The 16,229-nt window shown below is 37.6% G+C and overlaps 1 protein-coding gene across 1 annotated transcript in view; it reads left to right on the top strand.

Annotated features, from left to right (window-relative positions):
* LOC149312146 (otogelin-like protein) overlaps positions 1-15,717 on the top strand; it is a 111,731-nt gene extending 96,014 nt beyond the window's left edge. Inside the window, exons 50-56 of the mRNA XM_089527174.1 lie at positions 43-106; positions 544-722; positions 2,271-2,375; positions 3,656-3,775; positions 6,841-6,886; positions 12,453-12,532; positions 15,496-15,717. Coding sequence (XP_089383300.1) covers positions 43-106; positions 544-722; positions 2,271-2,375; positions 3,656-3,775; positions 6,841-6,886; positions 12,453-12,532; positions 15,496-15,696 — 795 coding nt within the window. The 3' untranslated portion in view covers positions 15,697-15,717. The remainder of the gene's footprint in view (positions 1-42; positions 107-543; positions 723-2,270; positions 2,376-3,655; positions 3,776-6,840; positions 6,887-12,452; positions 12,533-15,495) is intronic.
* Positions 15,718-16,229: the final 512 nt, after the last annotated feature.

Below are 16,229 nucleotides of genomic sequence, written 5' to 3'. Positions count from 1 at the left end.
ATATATAATGCTAATATATATATATATATATTAATATTGCAGGGAGAAGTTCAGAGAATAGATTCTAGTGTTTCTACCATGTGTGGATGTCCTCAGTACATTTGTGGTATACATGTTACTTTCAATACTATTCATATTTAGTTTTAATCAATATCTATTTCTACTTTAAAACCATGTCTTATATTCTTTATTACCTTACAAATCTGCATGTCAATGAGAAGACAAAGATCTAGAATAAAAATATTCCAAATTACCTGTATCATCTGTCCTTCAGCTGTGTTATGTTAGCCAAAGTTTTTAACAAATGTTATTCCGTATGTGCATGTGTGCACGTTATAACATAGTGACATTTATGTATAACAGTAAACAAGTGTATTTTCATTTTGTGTGCAAGAGAGAAAGAAAGAGAATAATGTGTCTCTGTGTGAAGTAGAAGTGATATGAAAAGTACCTAACAAATGGCAGTGCTTTTTAAGTACAAAACATTTCTACAGGTATTCATGTATAACATTTTTAACACAACTCTGTTTTTTTTTCCATTAGAAAAGGACAATGTCTGTGTATTCCAAGAAGTGACCATTTTGAGCCCTGGGCAAGCCATGATTCAGTATTTGGATGGAGATCTCTGTTACACAGCAAAATGTTCACATGAAAGAGACCCCAACACAGGATTTTATGCTATGGATCTTATCATAGTAAACTGTTCGAAAAAATGCGAAGCTGTAAGTTTTGCTAATGTGTAGGTGTGAAATTATTTTTGAGTAAACTGGGATTGTTCTTGAAATCCATTCAAAAATACTAGATACATATTTTAAGTCAGGGATGGAGACTGTGGTGGCCTACAGATGTTGCAGAAGTACAATTCCTGGTATTCCCCACCACTGGCTAGAATTTTGGGGAAATGCAGTCCAACAGCATCTGGAGAGCAATACAATTTCAAGCCTTATTTCACATTTTGCTTCAAGTCAAACACCCCCCCCCCCCAGTTTTGAATAGGGGTGGGCAACTGGGGCTGGAGTGAGGAAATAATTTTCACCTTCAAGGGCCTCCCCTGGACTGCAAAGGTTGTGAAAACAAATACCAGAAATGGAAAGAAGTAGAAGTCTTCAGAATGTGATTTTCGGGGTGTTAGCTGGACTTTAGGAATGCTTTGTAGTAAATTGCTGCTTCTGGAGTAGCAGTTACTTGTTTATGCCACCTTTTAAAACAAATGGAGGGACCGAGGCAGTTCTGGGATAAGTCTGTGGCTCATTTAAAAGGTTTTAGGGGCCACATACAGCTTGCAGGTGGCATGATACCTACTCTGGTTTGTAATCTAATACCCCAAATTGTGTTAATCTAGGATTTGTCTAATACAACAAACTGGTTAAACGCTTCTGAATCCCTAGCTACTGACTTCGTGCATGCAGCCACAAGAGGATGCCCTACTGCAGCACATTCTTGTAATTTTAAACTGATTTCACAACGTTTTAAACAAATCCAATGAATAAATAATGAATGAGAAAATGCCTTATTATAGGTCCTGCCTGCAATTTCCAGAATATTCTGTGGGCAGCCTGGAGTATCCTGGTCTCAGAGCTGAACAAACTCACCACCCCCAGTTATCTCACTCTCTGTTCTGACACCAAGCAGCTTTTGCACATACTTACTGCTGAGCCTCCCAGTGTATCTGACACCGTGGTGGATTACCTCACTCAGAGACCAGAAGGCACCTAGAAATGATCACACAGCTTGGCACTTTATTCTGACCTCAGAGCAAGTGGCTGGCAACAGTGGTGGATGCATGGGTTGATTCAGTTGGACTCATTTTAAACAGCTGCCTGGCATCAGAATGGAGAACTCTGGATCTTCCAGGAAGATCCTAAGCAACTGCTGGAGTATTTTAATTTATTTTAAGGGGGGTTAAACCCTAGTTCTGGTGCTGAATGGACCATACATCATTGTGTCTGTTTGCACCAGAACTGGGGTTTGGGTCATGTGTTATCTGGTCTCCCCAGAGAGAGGACAGGGAGAAGTCATTTTATTTGGCCTGTAAAGATAGGGCCTTAATTGTTCCAGTGGCTAATGTCAGTAGGCTTCCTACGGCATATTACCTTATGTATCACAGCTGTGGTGTTGAAACAATTGTCAGATAATGTCCATGGAAAAAACCTTAACTATTAAATGTAGATAAAAATCACTTGACTATGATTAGGTATATGTTTTTTAAAAATAATGTCAGTGTGGACTTTTCTTTTTTAAAAAAAACCCCTTTTCTCTGTTTTCAACAGCACCAAGTATATGTTCCCTCACTAAGTCAGCATTCTTGTTGTGGTTCTTGCATAAATATGTCATGTCCTTTCGATACTGGCAATGGAACCCTCGTTATTCACGAAGTAAGTTCATTTTTAAAAATCTGTAAAAAGTAATGTATAAGGATACTTATTAGGCAATTCTTATTTTAGAAAATCTTTAAATCTCTTAAATTGTTTCTTATGCTTTGATTGAGATTTCCTGCATGGCAGGGGGTTGGACTGGATGGTGCTTATGGTCTCTTCCAACTCTATGATTCTATTTCTAAGCCTAATTCAAACTATCTTGGGTTCTAAGTCACTTTATATAGCCAGTATACTTGTATTAAAAGGGTAGTTGTCACAGTCATAGCTGCTACCTGCATGTACTTTTGGTTGATAGACATAATCCCAAAGAGAACAAAATACAGGAAAAAAACACTACTTAGACAAGAATCTAACTCTTCAGGGCCTACCTTCAGGATAAGAATATTAATTTGTTTATTCTTTTAATAAAATTGAGCCTGAAATTGGGCATATTCATATGAAACAACAAATGTGAAGAAATGTTGCTTATTGTATATGGGCTGCATACTTGTTCACTACTGCTTGACTCTTCCTGATAATGTAATTGGCTAAACAAACCAGGGTTTGTTCTTTAATTTTGTATCCTATTTTATAGGGGAGCAATAACACAGGGTCCTTCGTTTGGATGACATGCTAAATCAGCATTCTCTAACATCTGTTGCCTTCCAGATGTTTTAAGCTATAACAGTGGGAATCTCTGATTTCGGGCAGTTTTCCAGAATTGGGGAAGTCTGTGTTAGAAACCATTCTTACTTTCCATAACTAATCATACTAACAGGAAGAGAAAAGAAGGTGCAAATGAGCTATGTGCACCTGCAGGCAGATAGTTCATGAGAAGCCAAGAGTCACCAAAATCCTGATTTACAACCCATGATTTACAATTTACAATCCATGCCAGCATGGCCATTGCATGCAAATACATGAAACAAAACCCTGATATAGGTTTTTATATCGGGAAAAACAACACAAGGAGAGAGTAGATTTTAGTGAGAAATAGCAGGGTGGCTCTCTGCTTTTTCATTGGCCTCAAGATGCTCCCCATCATGTGTGTCTTTTTTTTAAAGAGAAGTCTGGGCAAATTAAAGTGGACAATCATACAAAAAGGGATTGTAAGGAAGTTTATCTGCTATAGCATAGTTACTGCAGCAGAAATGGTTAAAATGGTGCTCTCAGAAAATATTGACAGTGGTCAGCAGAATTAAACAGCTGTTAAAATTTTTGGATAGCCATAGTAAACATTTCTGTCACCTTTTAACCAGTTATTCTGGAAGAATAACCTTTTGTCTTTTACTTTTCAGGAAGGAAGCACATGGGTGTCAAACTGTATTAAATATGAATGTACAAAGACAGCTATAGGTGCAATAGTACTTGGATCGAACATCATTTGCCCACCTTTTAATGAGACTGAGTGTACAAAGGTTTGTACCCTTGATGTAGCATATAGAAAAGAATAAAAATGATATGAAAGAATATTTTGTTTGCAATTTTGATCTTCTTTGTGCAATACATTATTTTCATAGGGTGAAATATAATGTTACTCTCAACTAGAGTAGACCCACTGAAATCAATGGGACTTGCATAAGTGGTGACTAACAATCTTATTTATTAATAATATTGCTGAAGATTTTTTTAAATTGTGTTCTTAATAATACACTGATAGCTAACACCAAACTTTTTCTGAGTAGGGTTGTAGTCCTAAGCATACATATATGGAAGTAAATGTCTTTATCCTGAGCCCACATAGTTTATTGTTGTGTAGAAGGGATCCTTGATCATATAGGCTATTCCACTATAGGTCATTCCACTAAATTTTCGGAGAAGAGAAACCCATGTGCACAAATAAATTACTTGTGGGTCTGCTCCTGCAGTTGTGATTAATGGATATCAGACCATATTACTGGATAAGAGTAAGTGTTATTATGATTGCATGTAAACTGTAAAGATCTAATCATCGGTAGACTTACAGTTACTGAGAAATAAATTGTATTGATTTACTTCTTTGAGATTTGCCTAGGGTTGCCTAGACATTGAGAAACTGGAGCGTGTCCAAAGGAGAGTAACTAAAATGGTGAAAGGTCTGGAAACCATGCCCTACGAGGAACGACTTAGGCAGCTGGGGATATTTAGCCTGGAGAAGAGAAGGTTAAGAGGTGATATGATAGCCCTGTTTAAATATTTGAAGGGATGTCATATTGAGGAGGGAGCAAGCTTGTTTTCTGCTGCTCCAGAGACTAGGACCTGGAGCAATGGATGCAAACTACAGGAAAAGAGATTCCACCTCAACATTAGGAGGAACTTCCTGACAGTAAGGGCTGTTCGACAGTGGAACAAACTCCCCTGGAGTGTAGTGGAGTCTCCTTCCTTGGAGGTCTTCAAGCAGAGGCTGGATGGCCATCTGTTGGGGATGCTTTGATTGTGATTTCCTGCATGACAGGGGGTTGGACTGGATGGCCCTTGTGATCTCTTCCAACTCTACAATTCTATGATTCTAGGGTATATGCCAGTGATGGCGAACCTATGGCACATGTGCCAGAGGTGGCACTCAGAGCCCTCTCTGTGGGCACATGTGCCATCACCGCAGCATAGAGTTTGCCAGAGTTTGTTACTAGAAAGCCAGAGGGACATGGCACTTTGAAATAAATAAGTGGGTTTTGGGTTGCAGTTTGGGTACTTGGCCGCTAAAAGGTTCACCATCACTGGTATATGCTCTTACAGCAGTAGTATCACTGGGGGTTTGTGTGGGAGATGTGGACTACACTGGGTGACACCCCGGAAGGGGGTCATACCTGGTCAGCTGCCCCGCACCATCCCCTACGCTCCATCTGCCCTGCGTGCTGCTCCATCCCCCGTGAGTATATGGCATTCCATTCCTCCCATGCACGCCACTCCATTCCTTCCTTGCGCACACTGCTCTGTTCCCCTGTGCCATCCCATCCTTTTCCTCATCAGGAAAAAGACAGGTTGGCTTGGGGAGAGGGAGTGCATGCTGTCCCTGGAAGTCTCACCCTTGAAAGTCCCACCCCCTGCACCGAGTGGCACTTGGTGTGGGAAAACCACTGCCTTACAACTGCATGATGATTACAGAATTCAGATTAGATGTACTGTACTAAATCAAATAGCACACAAGGATTGAATGAATGAATACAGATCAGAGATATTAGTAGACCAACAAATATTATAAGCTGTGTACATAAAATTACATATGGTATATTATTAATTCTGCAAGTCTTAGGACCTTATTGCATGCCAAAATAAATAATGCTTTTAGTGCCCAGAGGAGATGATCCTGGCTGCATCCAGGCCATGCTCAGCCAGCCACTTTTCAAAAACGGGAGCTTCCTGTGTTTGCAAATTGGCCAGCTGAGCATGACTGGGAGCCTGGATGCCACTAGGATGCAATTGCCCAGTGGCATTGGCAGCATTTTTTATGCAATAATTCCTGATTGCATCCCATAAGTGACTGTAGCCCAGCAGGGATAAGTTGCTTTATTTTGCCATGCAATAAGGTCCTTATTCACAAAGGTGAATAGTAACTCCATGCCACATGCCAAATCACTTTTGAAATTTTGCCCTGGTTTATTCATTCAGTTGATGATAACAGCATGGTGCAGAAAGTCTGTCCCAATCTCCTTTCTGTCAGCTTTCAGTGAACTGGGACCAATGTATGAATGCCAGCCACAAAAATACTTTTTTTTAAAGAGCACACACATGAACCAAAAAGCCTGAATGACAAAAAATGAGACAAACTCGTGCATTCGTAGGAGTTGGTGCTAATGCAGTGTATTAGTTCAATCAGAAACCTGTACATTAAGTGGAGGAAAGGTTCACATCACTGTTGTGGGAGTGTATTTGTACCTTCAAGGTGCCTGTGAACTTATGTGGTCCCATTAATTTCATAGGATTTTTTAAGGCAAGGAATAGTCAGAAAGGGGTTTGTCATTCCTTCCTCTGAAATATGGTCCACAGCACTTGGTATTTGTTGGCCATCTTCCATCGAAGTACTAATCAGGGTGGACTCTGCTTAGCTTCCAAGATAAGACAGGATCTGGTGCCTTTAGGAAATTTAGGTGAGTGCTGCACTATTGGTGCATCACTTCTAGCTAACTATATGGATACGGCATTTGAGAAGGTTCAAAAGCAGTTTATTTTGTACATATTCAATTTTTCACACAGCATAATTCACACATAATTTGTTTTACATGAATTATGAGACATAAGACAAATACTACAGCTTATAACACAACACCTAGAGTTTTCACTAATGTTTTCATGACAAGAAAAGAGTGCTGCCTTCTATATTACAATCATTGTGTTGCTGAATTTTCTCATAATGTAAACTATTAAGATAAAATTTAAATAAGTAAATATTTGCACAGGTTTTGGATTTGACTGCTTCTTGCTTTTTGTATTTGTCATATAAATGTATCAAGATGTTTCTTTAGACACAAGTCTTTTTTGAAATATTCTTTTAAAATTTTTCTAGAATGGAGGCACTGTACAGACATATAATGATGGCTGCTGCAAGACCTGTAAGTGAAGAAAGCTGCATTGAGTGCTAGTTGTATGCTAGTCTTGCTTTTGATATGGATAACTTTGTGTTCTTAACTCTTCTAATGGACATATGGAAAGAAAAAAGCATGCTGCCCCCAAATCATGTTAAATATGTATAGTTTTTAACAAATATCATTGATAAGCCTTGCTTTGTATGGCTACTCACATGGTGATTTTGGATTTTTATTTAATCTTTCCTTCTGGAGTATAACTAAATCTATCCAAATATAGTGTGTGTGCGTGTGTGCGCGTATATGCATGTGCCTTCAAGTTGCCTGTCAATTTATGGAGGCCCCATGAATTTCATAAGGTTTTCTTAGGCAAGGAATACACATATATGCAACTAAATGTACTTTTAAAATACCCCCCCCCCCCAATTATATTTTTTATTACCAAGTACAAGATATGAACATCTGTTCAAAGGAACATTTTAAACCTTGACATTTGATTTGGGTAATGGAGTGAAATAAATTATTTTCATGGTGGTCATAGGTTTTTCTATCAAACAATCAATCAATATTTATTGATTAGCCCGTAGGCCATCTCAAAGTACCACAGTACAAGATCGCAAAGCAAGATAAAACTCTGTGTAAAACTCTGTGTAATACTTTTTCTGTCATATAGTAAAGACTATAGAGCTTTAACTTTTAAATGTGATTTGAACATTAGAATTATCTTCCCACACTTGGACTTAATAGAAAAGGAAACACATATACTCCTGTACATTCTGTAGGAATAAATGTTTTTTTCCCTTCACTTCAGTTCAAGAATGAGAAGATAATTCAGTGAGCAAACAACTTCTAATGTTCATATATATAAAAAAGGTCAGTTGCATTTTGATAAATTTGTAAGTGTAAATGTGTCAGCACATAATCATTTGCACATGATTATAAGTAGGGGCATCACTAGTGGTTACAGGGAATGTGGATGGCACTGGGTGACACCTGAGAGAAGGGTGAACATCCAGTGTGGTGGTTTCTCCTATCCATCCATCAACCAAAGCTGGAGGGATCAAGAAAGCACAAAAATGGGGTACTGGATATAGATGAAAGAGAAGACCAAAATAAAATAAAATAAAATAACCAGAAGAAAAAAAAGAAACTTCACAGGCTCTTAGCATCTGTGGTGTGAGGAAGTCTTTATTAAATAAAGCTTATTTGTACCTTTATTTAAATTCATCCACACTGCAGGTCACTAAAGCTAATTGAAATATACCCAACCCAACAGGGCATATATACACGATCATATTTTTAAAAACATGTTGGTAACTACCAATCTGTACAGTTGTATTTTTGTTTCTTTTCAATTTGGAAAGCCTATTGTGTGCGAGGAAAACAATTTTTACTTGTCTTAAGTGAAGTTTCTTGTCCTCTAGTATGTACACATGCCTGCATGTTCTATATTTTACATTCTAGTCTATTCCAGAGATTGAAATGTTGTGCAAGCTGAACTCTGCTCTCTAGATATGTCCTCTAAATCTATCCTAATAGGCAACACGTGTTTTAGATCAGTGTAGCTCATTCAACAAGTGTGCACAATATACGTACTTTTATATTGCTTAATGATGTTTCACATATACAAAAATGTTCTTTGAAGGGGACAAATTCCCACCAGTTCACTAGACCAATAGCATCAGTTATTCAGTGCAATAATATAATCTTATATTGTGTTGTAAATGGTAACATTAAAGATATATGTGGCACAACATGAGACTGGGGGTTGGTTCTTGTTAATAGAAGGGATGTAATCCAGCAAAACTTCCTGCAGGTTTGAGAGGAGAGGGACTTTTGCCAATTCCTCCTTTTCCAGTGCTTTCTTCAGTGCCTTTAGTGACCAGAGGAGATGAGCTTCTGGAAAAAACTTTTGTAGGATGCTTCAAAGGAAAAACAGAAAAATAAAATACAATAAAAATAGCCTTTCTCCTCCTGTTTCCAATAGGAGTGTCCTCTGGATTTCCACTCAAAGGAATCTGTCTGTCTGTCTGTCTGTCTGTCTGTCTGTCTCTCTCTCTCTCTCTCTCTCTCTATCTATCTATCCATCCATCCATCTATCCATCCACCCACCCACCCACCCACCAACCCACCCACCCATCTTACATATAGGTTATATAATATTTTCTCAACAGTTTCTTTTAAAAATTACTATTGGAAGGCATATGAGTATGTATCCTAATTAAAAAACAGATAATTTTAGCTAAAGAGGTTGTTATTCTGAATGCCAAATATTTAAGAAAAATATTAAGGAGGATTAATTCCCTAAATGGATAAACAAAGTTTAATCTCATCCTATATTATGTAATTTATAAATTGCTCATTTACTATAGTGTTAAGTACATTGTGCACAATGTTATGTAGTCTTAGGAAAGGCAGTGTTATACTTCAGAAGTGTTTGCTGAGATGGCTTCTAAGAAGAAATGTGTAATGAAAATGCTTTTGTAATGCGAATAGTAAATGTTTTTTTTTAAACTAAAAGCATGTGCTTTTATTGTAAAGCAGATTTAAAAGTCATCTACAAGTATAGCTTGCAACTCTTTGGGTTTTAATGGGAACCAATAATCTTTAAATTTTAAAGGAAATGATTAAATGCATGCTGAGTTCATATATTTAATTCTTACCTTGCCAGAGTCATAACATGCCCTAGATTTTTTTTCCTTTTAATCTTTGTAGTTTTGATATCCTCACAAGTATTAAAATGTAGGTTATCTGTAATTTAGAGAAATAGGAAGACTTGCTACTTTTTTAACAAAAAAAAAGATTGCAGTTGGCAGTGTAAGAATTAATATAATGTTGTTTGTGTAAAATGTTCTTATATTACAAGAAACTTATGTTCCCAATAATTCTGCCAGGTTCTGGATGGGGTGTATTACCTTTTGCCATTAGCCCCGTAGTCTCTACTGGTAGTATTAATTGTGAACCAGGTATTATTATTTTTTAATAATGTATTTTCTTTCCTTTAAAAATCATTTTTAATATGTCTATATTCTTTATAGAAATGTCCATATTTAAGTATGACTCAGTTAGAACAGGCTATTCTATGATCCTGACAAGCGCTGATAGCCTTCAAGCTGATAGCTGCCCCTGAGCACATCAGGAATGGCTTTTGGGATGAGGTGCAGAATTAATTGTCCACCATTTTACAGATCAACCGCTTAGGCCTGGGATGGGCACCTTGTGGCTTTTGGATTGTGGTTCCTATTATCTTTCACTATGGACTGTCAAGGGCTTATGAGAGTTGCCATCCAGCAGCTGGGTGGTCACAAGTTTCCCATTCCACTTTTTATAAAATGTGTTCTTCTTTTCCACTTAATGAATCAGTTCATGGTAATGGTTACTACAGCAGGTGATTGGGGGAGATAAGAAACCTTAACTGGTTGGTGTTGTAATATGATGGAAGCAAAGCACAACAGTGGTTTGGACGCAAGCATACCAAACACCCATGATTGGCTTCAGTGTACAGTCTTGACTGGGTGATTTCAATGTTTCCATCATGATCCAGATGTGGAGAGTGTGAATGTTTGAAAAGGGGTGGCTGCACGATTTATAAAGGTTCTTCCTGCAATTGCAGAAAAATTAGATTTGCAGGTGTTCTGAATCATATGGTCAGCCATCATCCTTAGAGTAGGTTTTCCCTTTCAGAGCATACTCTCCACATGAGGAGAGTAGAGGTGGGCAGGCTAGAGTGCTTCTGCTTTTCACGTGTTTATTTTCTATAATTAAAGAGCACCTGAAAAGGGCTCATGTGATTACCATACATGATTATATAAGTGTGTACACCTTATTTTCTCCATGGAAATATATAAGGAGCAGGACTGATATATGTCCGTATACTACTCCAAATTGTATTGATACTGTGATGTCCAGTGGGCTTTCCAAACACAAGCAAGAAAATTCACTCTAAGATTGTGTTTTCTCCCAAATAAAAATACGTTTACAGCTGTTCTCAACATGCATTTGATGGCAGGGAGCATCATGGACATGGAGTAGGCAGATAGCAGTTATCATGAATTATAATTTTAGAAACCCAGATTAAAGCGAGAATTAGCTGAAGAGAACTTTATACCAATATACATTAATTTGGGCTTAATTGCCACAATGACATTTGGTGCAACAGAACACGTTTGATTTTTATGACATATTATCACATTCTCCTTTTGTCCAGTATAAAGCTAGTACTACTGTCAGCGCTTCACTTTATCCTGATTTTGTAAACATTTTTGTCCTGCACATGGATGCAATTTTTTGTGTGAAAAGAGTAGCTATTATTTTTTCTACTAAAATTGCACAATCAATTTTGTGAACAGGGCATGCAATTTTTTTTTAATATCTAGGGGTCTCTTGATGTTGAGATTTGTTAGTTTCCATTCCATGTGTCCTTACTGCTGTTTTTAATTGAGGAGGGAGGGGAAAACATACCATATATTCTTGAATGCTGTTAATTGTTGCACATGCATTTAGTATTTGTAACCAAACAAGGTCCTTGAAATAATATGTTACATGTATAAGAAAATGTTTCATGTTTTCTCTCTAATCATCATCATATGAACTCTAGTTCATACATAACCCAAACATGTAGATTTTCCATGCAGGTAGGATACAGGAAAAAACAACAACACATTTTGAATTCCATGTTCTCCCCATTACTTATGAGGTTAGTTTACATAAATATCTATGAGGGCTGTGTGCTGTAAAAGAAAGTGGACATGTCATGTAAGATCTGAAGGGCCTTTTTCACACCGAAGTTTCTTTGTGAGATTTCAGTTGCACAACAAATCTATTAGTCTTTAATGTCCCTGAAGATTCTTGATTATTTTTCTGTAATGAACTAGCACAGCAGATTTTATGTCTGTTTTAGATATGCAAAAGAATAGGGCTCCTTCACTCCACTGCATATGAAATGTATACATTGGTTAATGTGAACTGGACATACTGAAGCCTAAATGTACTGCATGCAACATTTATTACATTCACTAGGAAATACTATTTTGCAATCTGTTTTCTTCCTTGATTTTCATAAAGTGGATTCAGATTTTATTAACTAAAGCATCAAATCTCAAAATCTGTGAACACTGGTGGCATTTTCAGCTTCTTTAAACATTACTTATAGCAGTTATTAAGTATAAAAGATTTTCCCATAGAGAAAATGAGTAATGACAGGAATGTTACTAAATCACAGTTTTGAAGAATCTACTGAAGGTACTGAGATAGTTATAACCATATTACCAATTAAACTAAAGCCATGATCCTCAGGGCCATGAGGTAAGCTTTACAGTTGCAATACAATGCCTTGATAAAACCACATTTGAAAACAGTCTTCATATAATAAGACACGCTCTTCAAGCTCAACAACTTCTAGATTTGGCATCTAAGTATACGTAACAATAATTGGACAAGTGATAGAAAAAGATGAGACACCTTGATGCATGTCTAAAAGCACACACCTAGGGGGCTCGTTAGATCATGGCCTAAGAAATGTTATTCTGAATATTATCTCCATACTTTATGTTGGAATTGATGACTAAACAGAGGTTATTGTATCTTTCATCAGGCAAAAGGGATGATAGGATTTGCCAAAAGGTGACAATCAGAACAACTATCAGGAAACATGACTGCATAAGTCAGAGTCCTGTAAGTACAAGTGGCTAATTTTGCTTTGTGCTTTTTACTTGTGTGGGTTGTAACATGCAAAGCATTAAAAGATATCCATAATCAGTGTGCTAAAAAAATCCAAAAAGGAGGAGAAAGGGGAGGAGAAAAAAAGGAATGTAGCAGCACTTTTAAGACTACACACAGGAGGTGGAGAAGCCATTGTCCAACATTAAATTGTACAAACTCCTCTCTAAGGATCCCATGAATGAATAGCTGAAGGAACTATGCAAACTACTCAGACAGTTCTCCACTGATGTAAAGAACTGAATTCAAATGGACATACTTCAGCAGCCTAAACCTGGCATCTTCTGTCTGCTATCCAAAATACACAAACAAGCTAATCAAAGAAGACGCACTGTCTCAAGCATAGCACCCTTGCTATTGGTGTATTTGGGTATATGGACTCAATTCTCAGGCCGTACAATTAATGTTCCAAGATATGTGAAGGATACAACTGATTTATTGCAGAAAATATGGTCCATGAACAAATACTCAAAGAACACCATCCTAGCCACTATGGATGTAGATTCCCTCTACACCAACATCCTATACCAGGGTGGACTACAGGCCATCAAAAATACAATCCTGAATGAGGCTATAGCACACATAGCCACCAAACTGCCACTGTGTACTCATTCATAACTACTTCACTTTTACAATAACATGTACCTCCAAGTCAGTAACACTGCAGTGGGAACTCACATCTACAGTATGCAAACATCTCCATAGCTGACCTGGAACTCCTTCTCAGCACATGAACCCAGATACCATCCATCCATCCATCCATCCATCCATCCATCCATCCATCCATCCATCCATCTATCTAATCTATTGGTGACAACTTTGCTATTTAGAAATATGGAAAGCAATCACTTGAAAAGTTTCACCAGAATTTCAGTAACTTTCACCCTAACATCAACCTGAGCCTGGAACAATCCACACAACACATTAACTTTCTTGACACCACTGTGAACTGCATAATGTATCTATCAAAAACCTACTCCTCACTATAAATAATGCCTCCAATTTTCATCCAGAATGCATTACCAACTATGTTGTTTATAGTCATGCCCTCTGATACAACTGCATCTGCTCAGGCCCACAAGACAGAGATTCAAAACTTGGATTTACAACAGGCATTTCTCAAACTACAATATCCACCTAAGGAGTTTAAGAAAAAGATCAGTAAGGAAATATTACCTCCCCAGAACAATCTACTACAGGACATACCAGCAGCATAAAATGATGGAACACCCCTAGCGATCACTTACAGTCACCAGTTGAGTTCACTTGGATCATCAATGAACCACAACCAATTGTGGAGACTAACACAGCCCTTTCACAAGCTCTAGGAGGCAGGCCTTTATTGGCCTACAGATACCCTCCAAATCTTAACTGCTCACTTACAAAAGGTACTAAAAATAGCATGAGTTTTAAAGTCCTTGAACAAGGAGAATACAAAGGAAGACTAGAGACAGATGGATTGAATTATATTCACAAATTCATATCCATTAGCAGAGTTAGCATGGTGTACTACATATATTATTAGTAGAGTTCTTGCTACTGCACATATGTAACAGAAGGAATCCTCCTAGGGAAGATTCACATATTAACACTAACTGACCACTGTAAGCTCTGAAAGACCTGTATCACTTTGCAAGCATCCCTTTTGAAAATTTAGGGCAAGGGTTGTGATTTACTTCTTTCTGGATCCCATTACATTCCATGCCATTTCAACTCCCACAACTGTGTAAATATGCCTTATGTTCTCAGGCCTGGATATCACGCTGTACTGCATCTGAAGAACTGGGTCTATATCCACGAAAGCTCATACTAAAGTAAAACTAGTTAGTCTTAAAGCTGCTGCTACATTCCTTTCCCCCTCCCCCTCCCCCTCCCTTCCGCCTCTTAATGCTGTAAGAGGCCAACAGGGCTACTTCCCTGAAAACTAAACAAACATATGCACCCTAAATATGGCCTCCTTCTTCCTTGACCTTAGAAGAGCTCTTATCTTGCAAATGTTCTCCCACTCATAGTTGTGTTTACAACTTAATTGCCTTTACCCATACATGACAGAAGTGCTGAGCAATTCTGTTTAGAATAACACCTGCCTCCAGATGAGCTGCACACAATATAATTGCTTACATCAGAGAAGTGCTGTATGCCATTAAATGCCTTTCTTACTCTAAAACAAGAGTGACCAGGCACAAAGATGCATGAAAAATATTGATTTTAAAACATTCTGATCTGTGACTTCTTACCATGGATATGCTTTGAATCTGATAGAATCATAAATCCTTTTAAGGGCATTGGGATGTAACACCTTGTGCTTGGCATTTGGGGCCTAGGCAGTAAGTAAGCTCCTGCTTTATGGGTTGGGCCTTCTTTACACTTAAGGCAGGTTGTGTTGGCAAGAAGCTGAGACCATGATGGGAGATACAAGGGTGGTGAGGCAATGGCCCCACTCCCTGTGGGAAAACAGTGCAATTCACTACTCAAGGCCCTGTAAATGCCTCCACAGGCCACCAGGTCTGCAGACATCTTTAGTTCCAGATTGCTCTTAGGTCCATGTATGCTTTAGTGTGCTTGGATAAAGAAACAAATAATACCTCATTTTGTAAATATAAAATAGGCATCAGTGGTAGCTCCTGAGAACAGTTATACCCTATTGTTTCCTTCCTGGAGGGCTGGATAGGGTGAGGCTACTTTCCCACATATTAGATCTTGAAACAAGTTCTAGTATCCATGGGCTGTCTAATAAACGAAACAACCCTGTGGTGCTACTGGAAGATGCATATGCATAAGTCAACACTGATGGGGAGAATGGATTTCAAAATGGCTTCTTATACATTGGATGTATAGACATACATAGTTAGACATACTTTTAAAATGGATAAAACCTGAAATATTCAATGACTTTCCTTCCTTCCTTCCCCTAACAGATTAATATGGCTTCTTGTGATGGAAAATGTCCCTCTGCCACAATTTTTAATGTCAACATTAATAGCCATTTAAGATTCTGCAAATGCTGTCGTGAAAGTGGAGTCCAGAATCTAACAGTGCCACTTTACTGCTCAGGAAATGGCACTGAAATTATGTATGTGATCCAGGAGCCTACAGACTGTTCATGTCAATGGACCTGAAAATTATATGGATATCCTAGATAATTGTATTCAAGCAGCATTATATGTTTATTATTATATTCAAATGTCATAAAGTATATTAATATATACATATTTCTCATGTCTCTGACATATTCAGAAATTTATTCATGTTTTTTAACATTATATTAAAATAGTACATGTCATATATGTAGCAGTTAATTCATCTTTCAGTAATCTATTTATGACAGATTTGTGAATTAAACACTTCATGGGAAAGCGATCTTAATCATATATACTTGCTTTAGAGTTGTTACAACTCACAAACCATTCTGCAGCTTATTAGAACATCCGGGTGCACCACTTATTTGTGCATTAAGCGGAATCCACTGTGCAATGTAATGTCATCTGGTGTTTTACTTATTATTTTAAATATATGTGACACACTAATATTAATTGTTTTTATGATGTGTATGTTTGTAACTTTCAGAACACTTAAAATTTTTGTATATTCTGTATATTTAGAAAATTCTAATTAACCCCCTTTAACATTTTTTGGGGGGATGCAGTGACTC

This window comes from Sceloporus occidentalis, unplaced genomic scaffold, assembly GCF_023333645.1.
Source record: "Sceloporus occidentalis isolate IW3139 unplaced genomic scaffold, rSceOcc1.0.p SCAF_5, whole genome shotgun sequence".
In the NCBI taxonomy this organism is placed as follows: Eukaryota; Metazoa; Chordata; class Lepidosauria; order Squamata; family Phrynosomatidae; genus Sceloporus; species Sceloporus occidentalis.
Note: the sequence above shows the minus strand (reverse complement) of the source record. Positions and strands in the feature narration are given on the sequence as shown.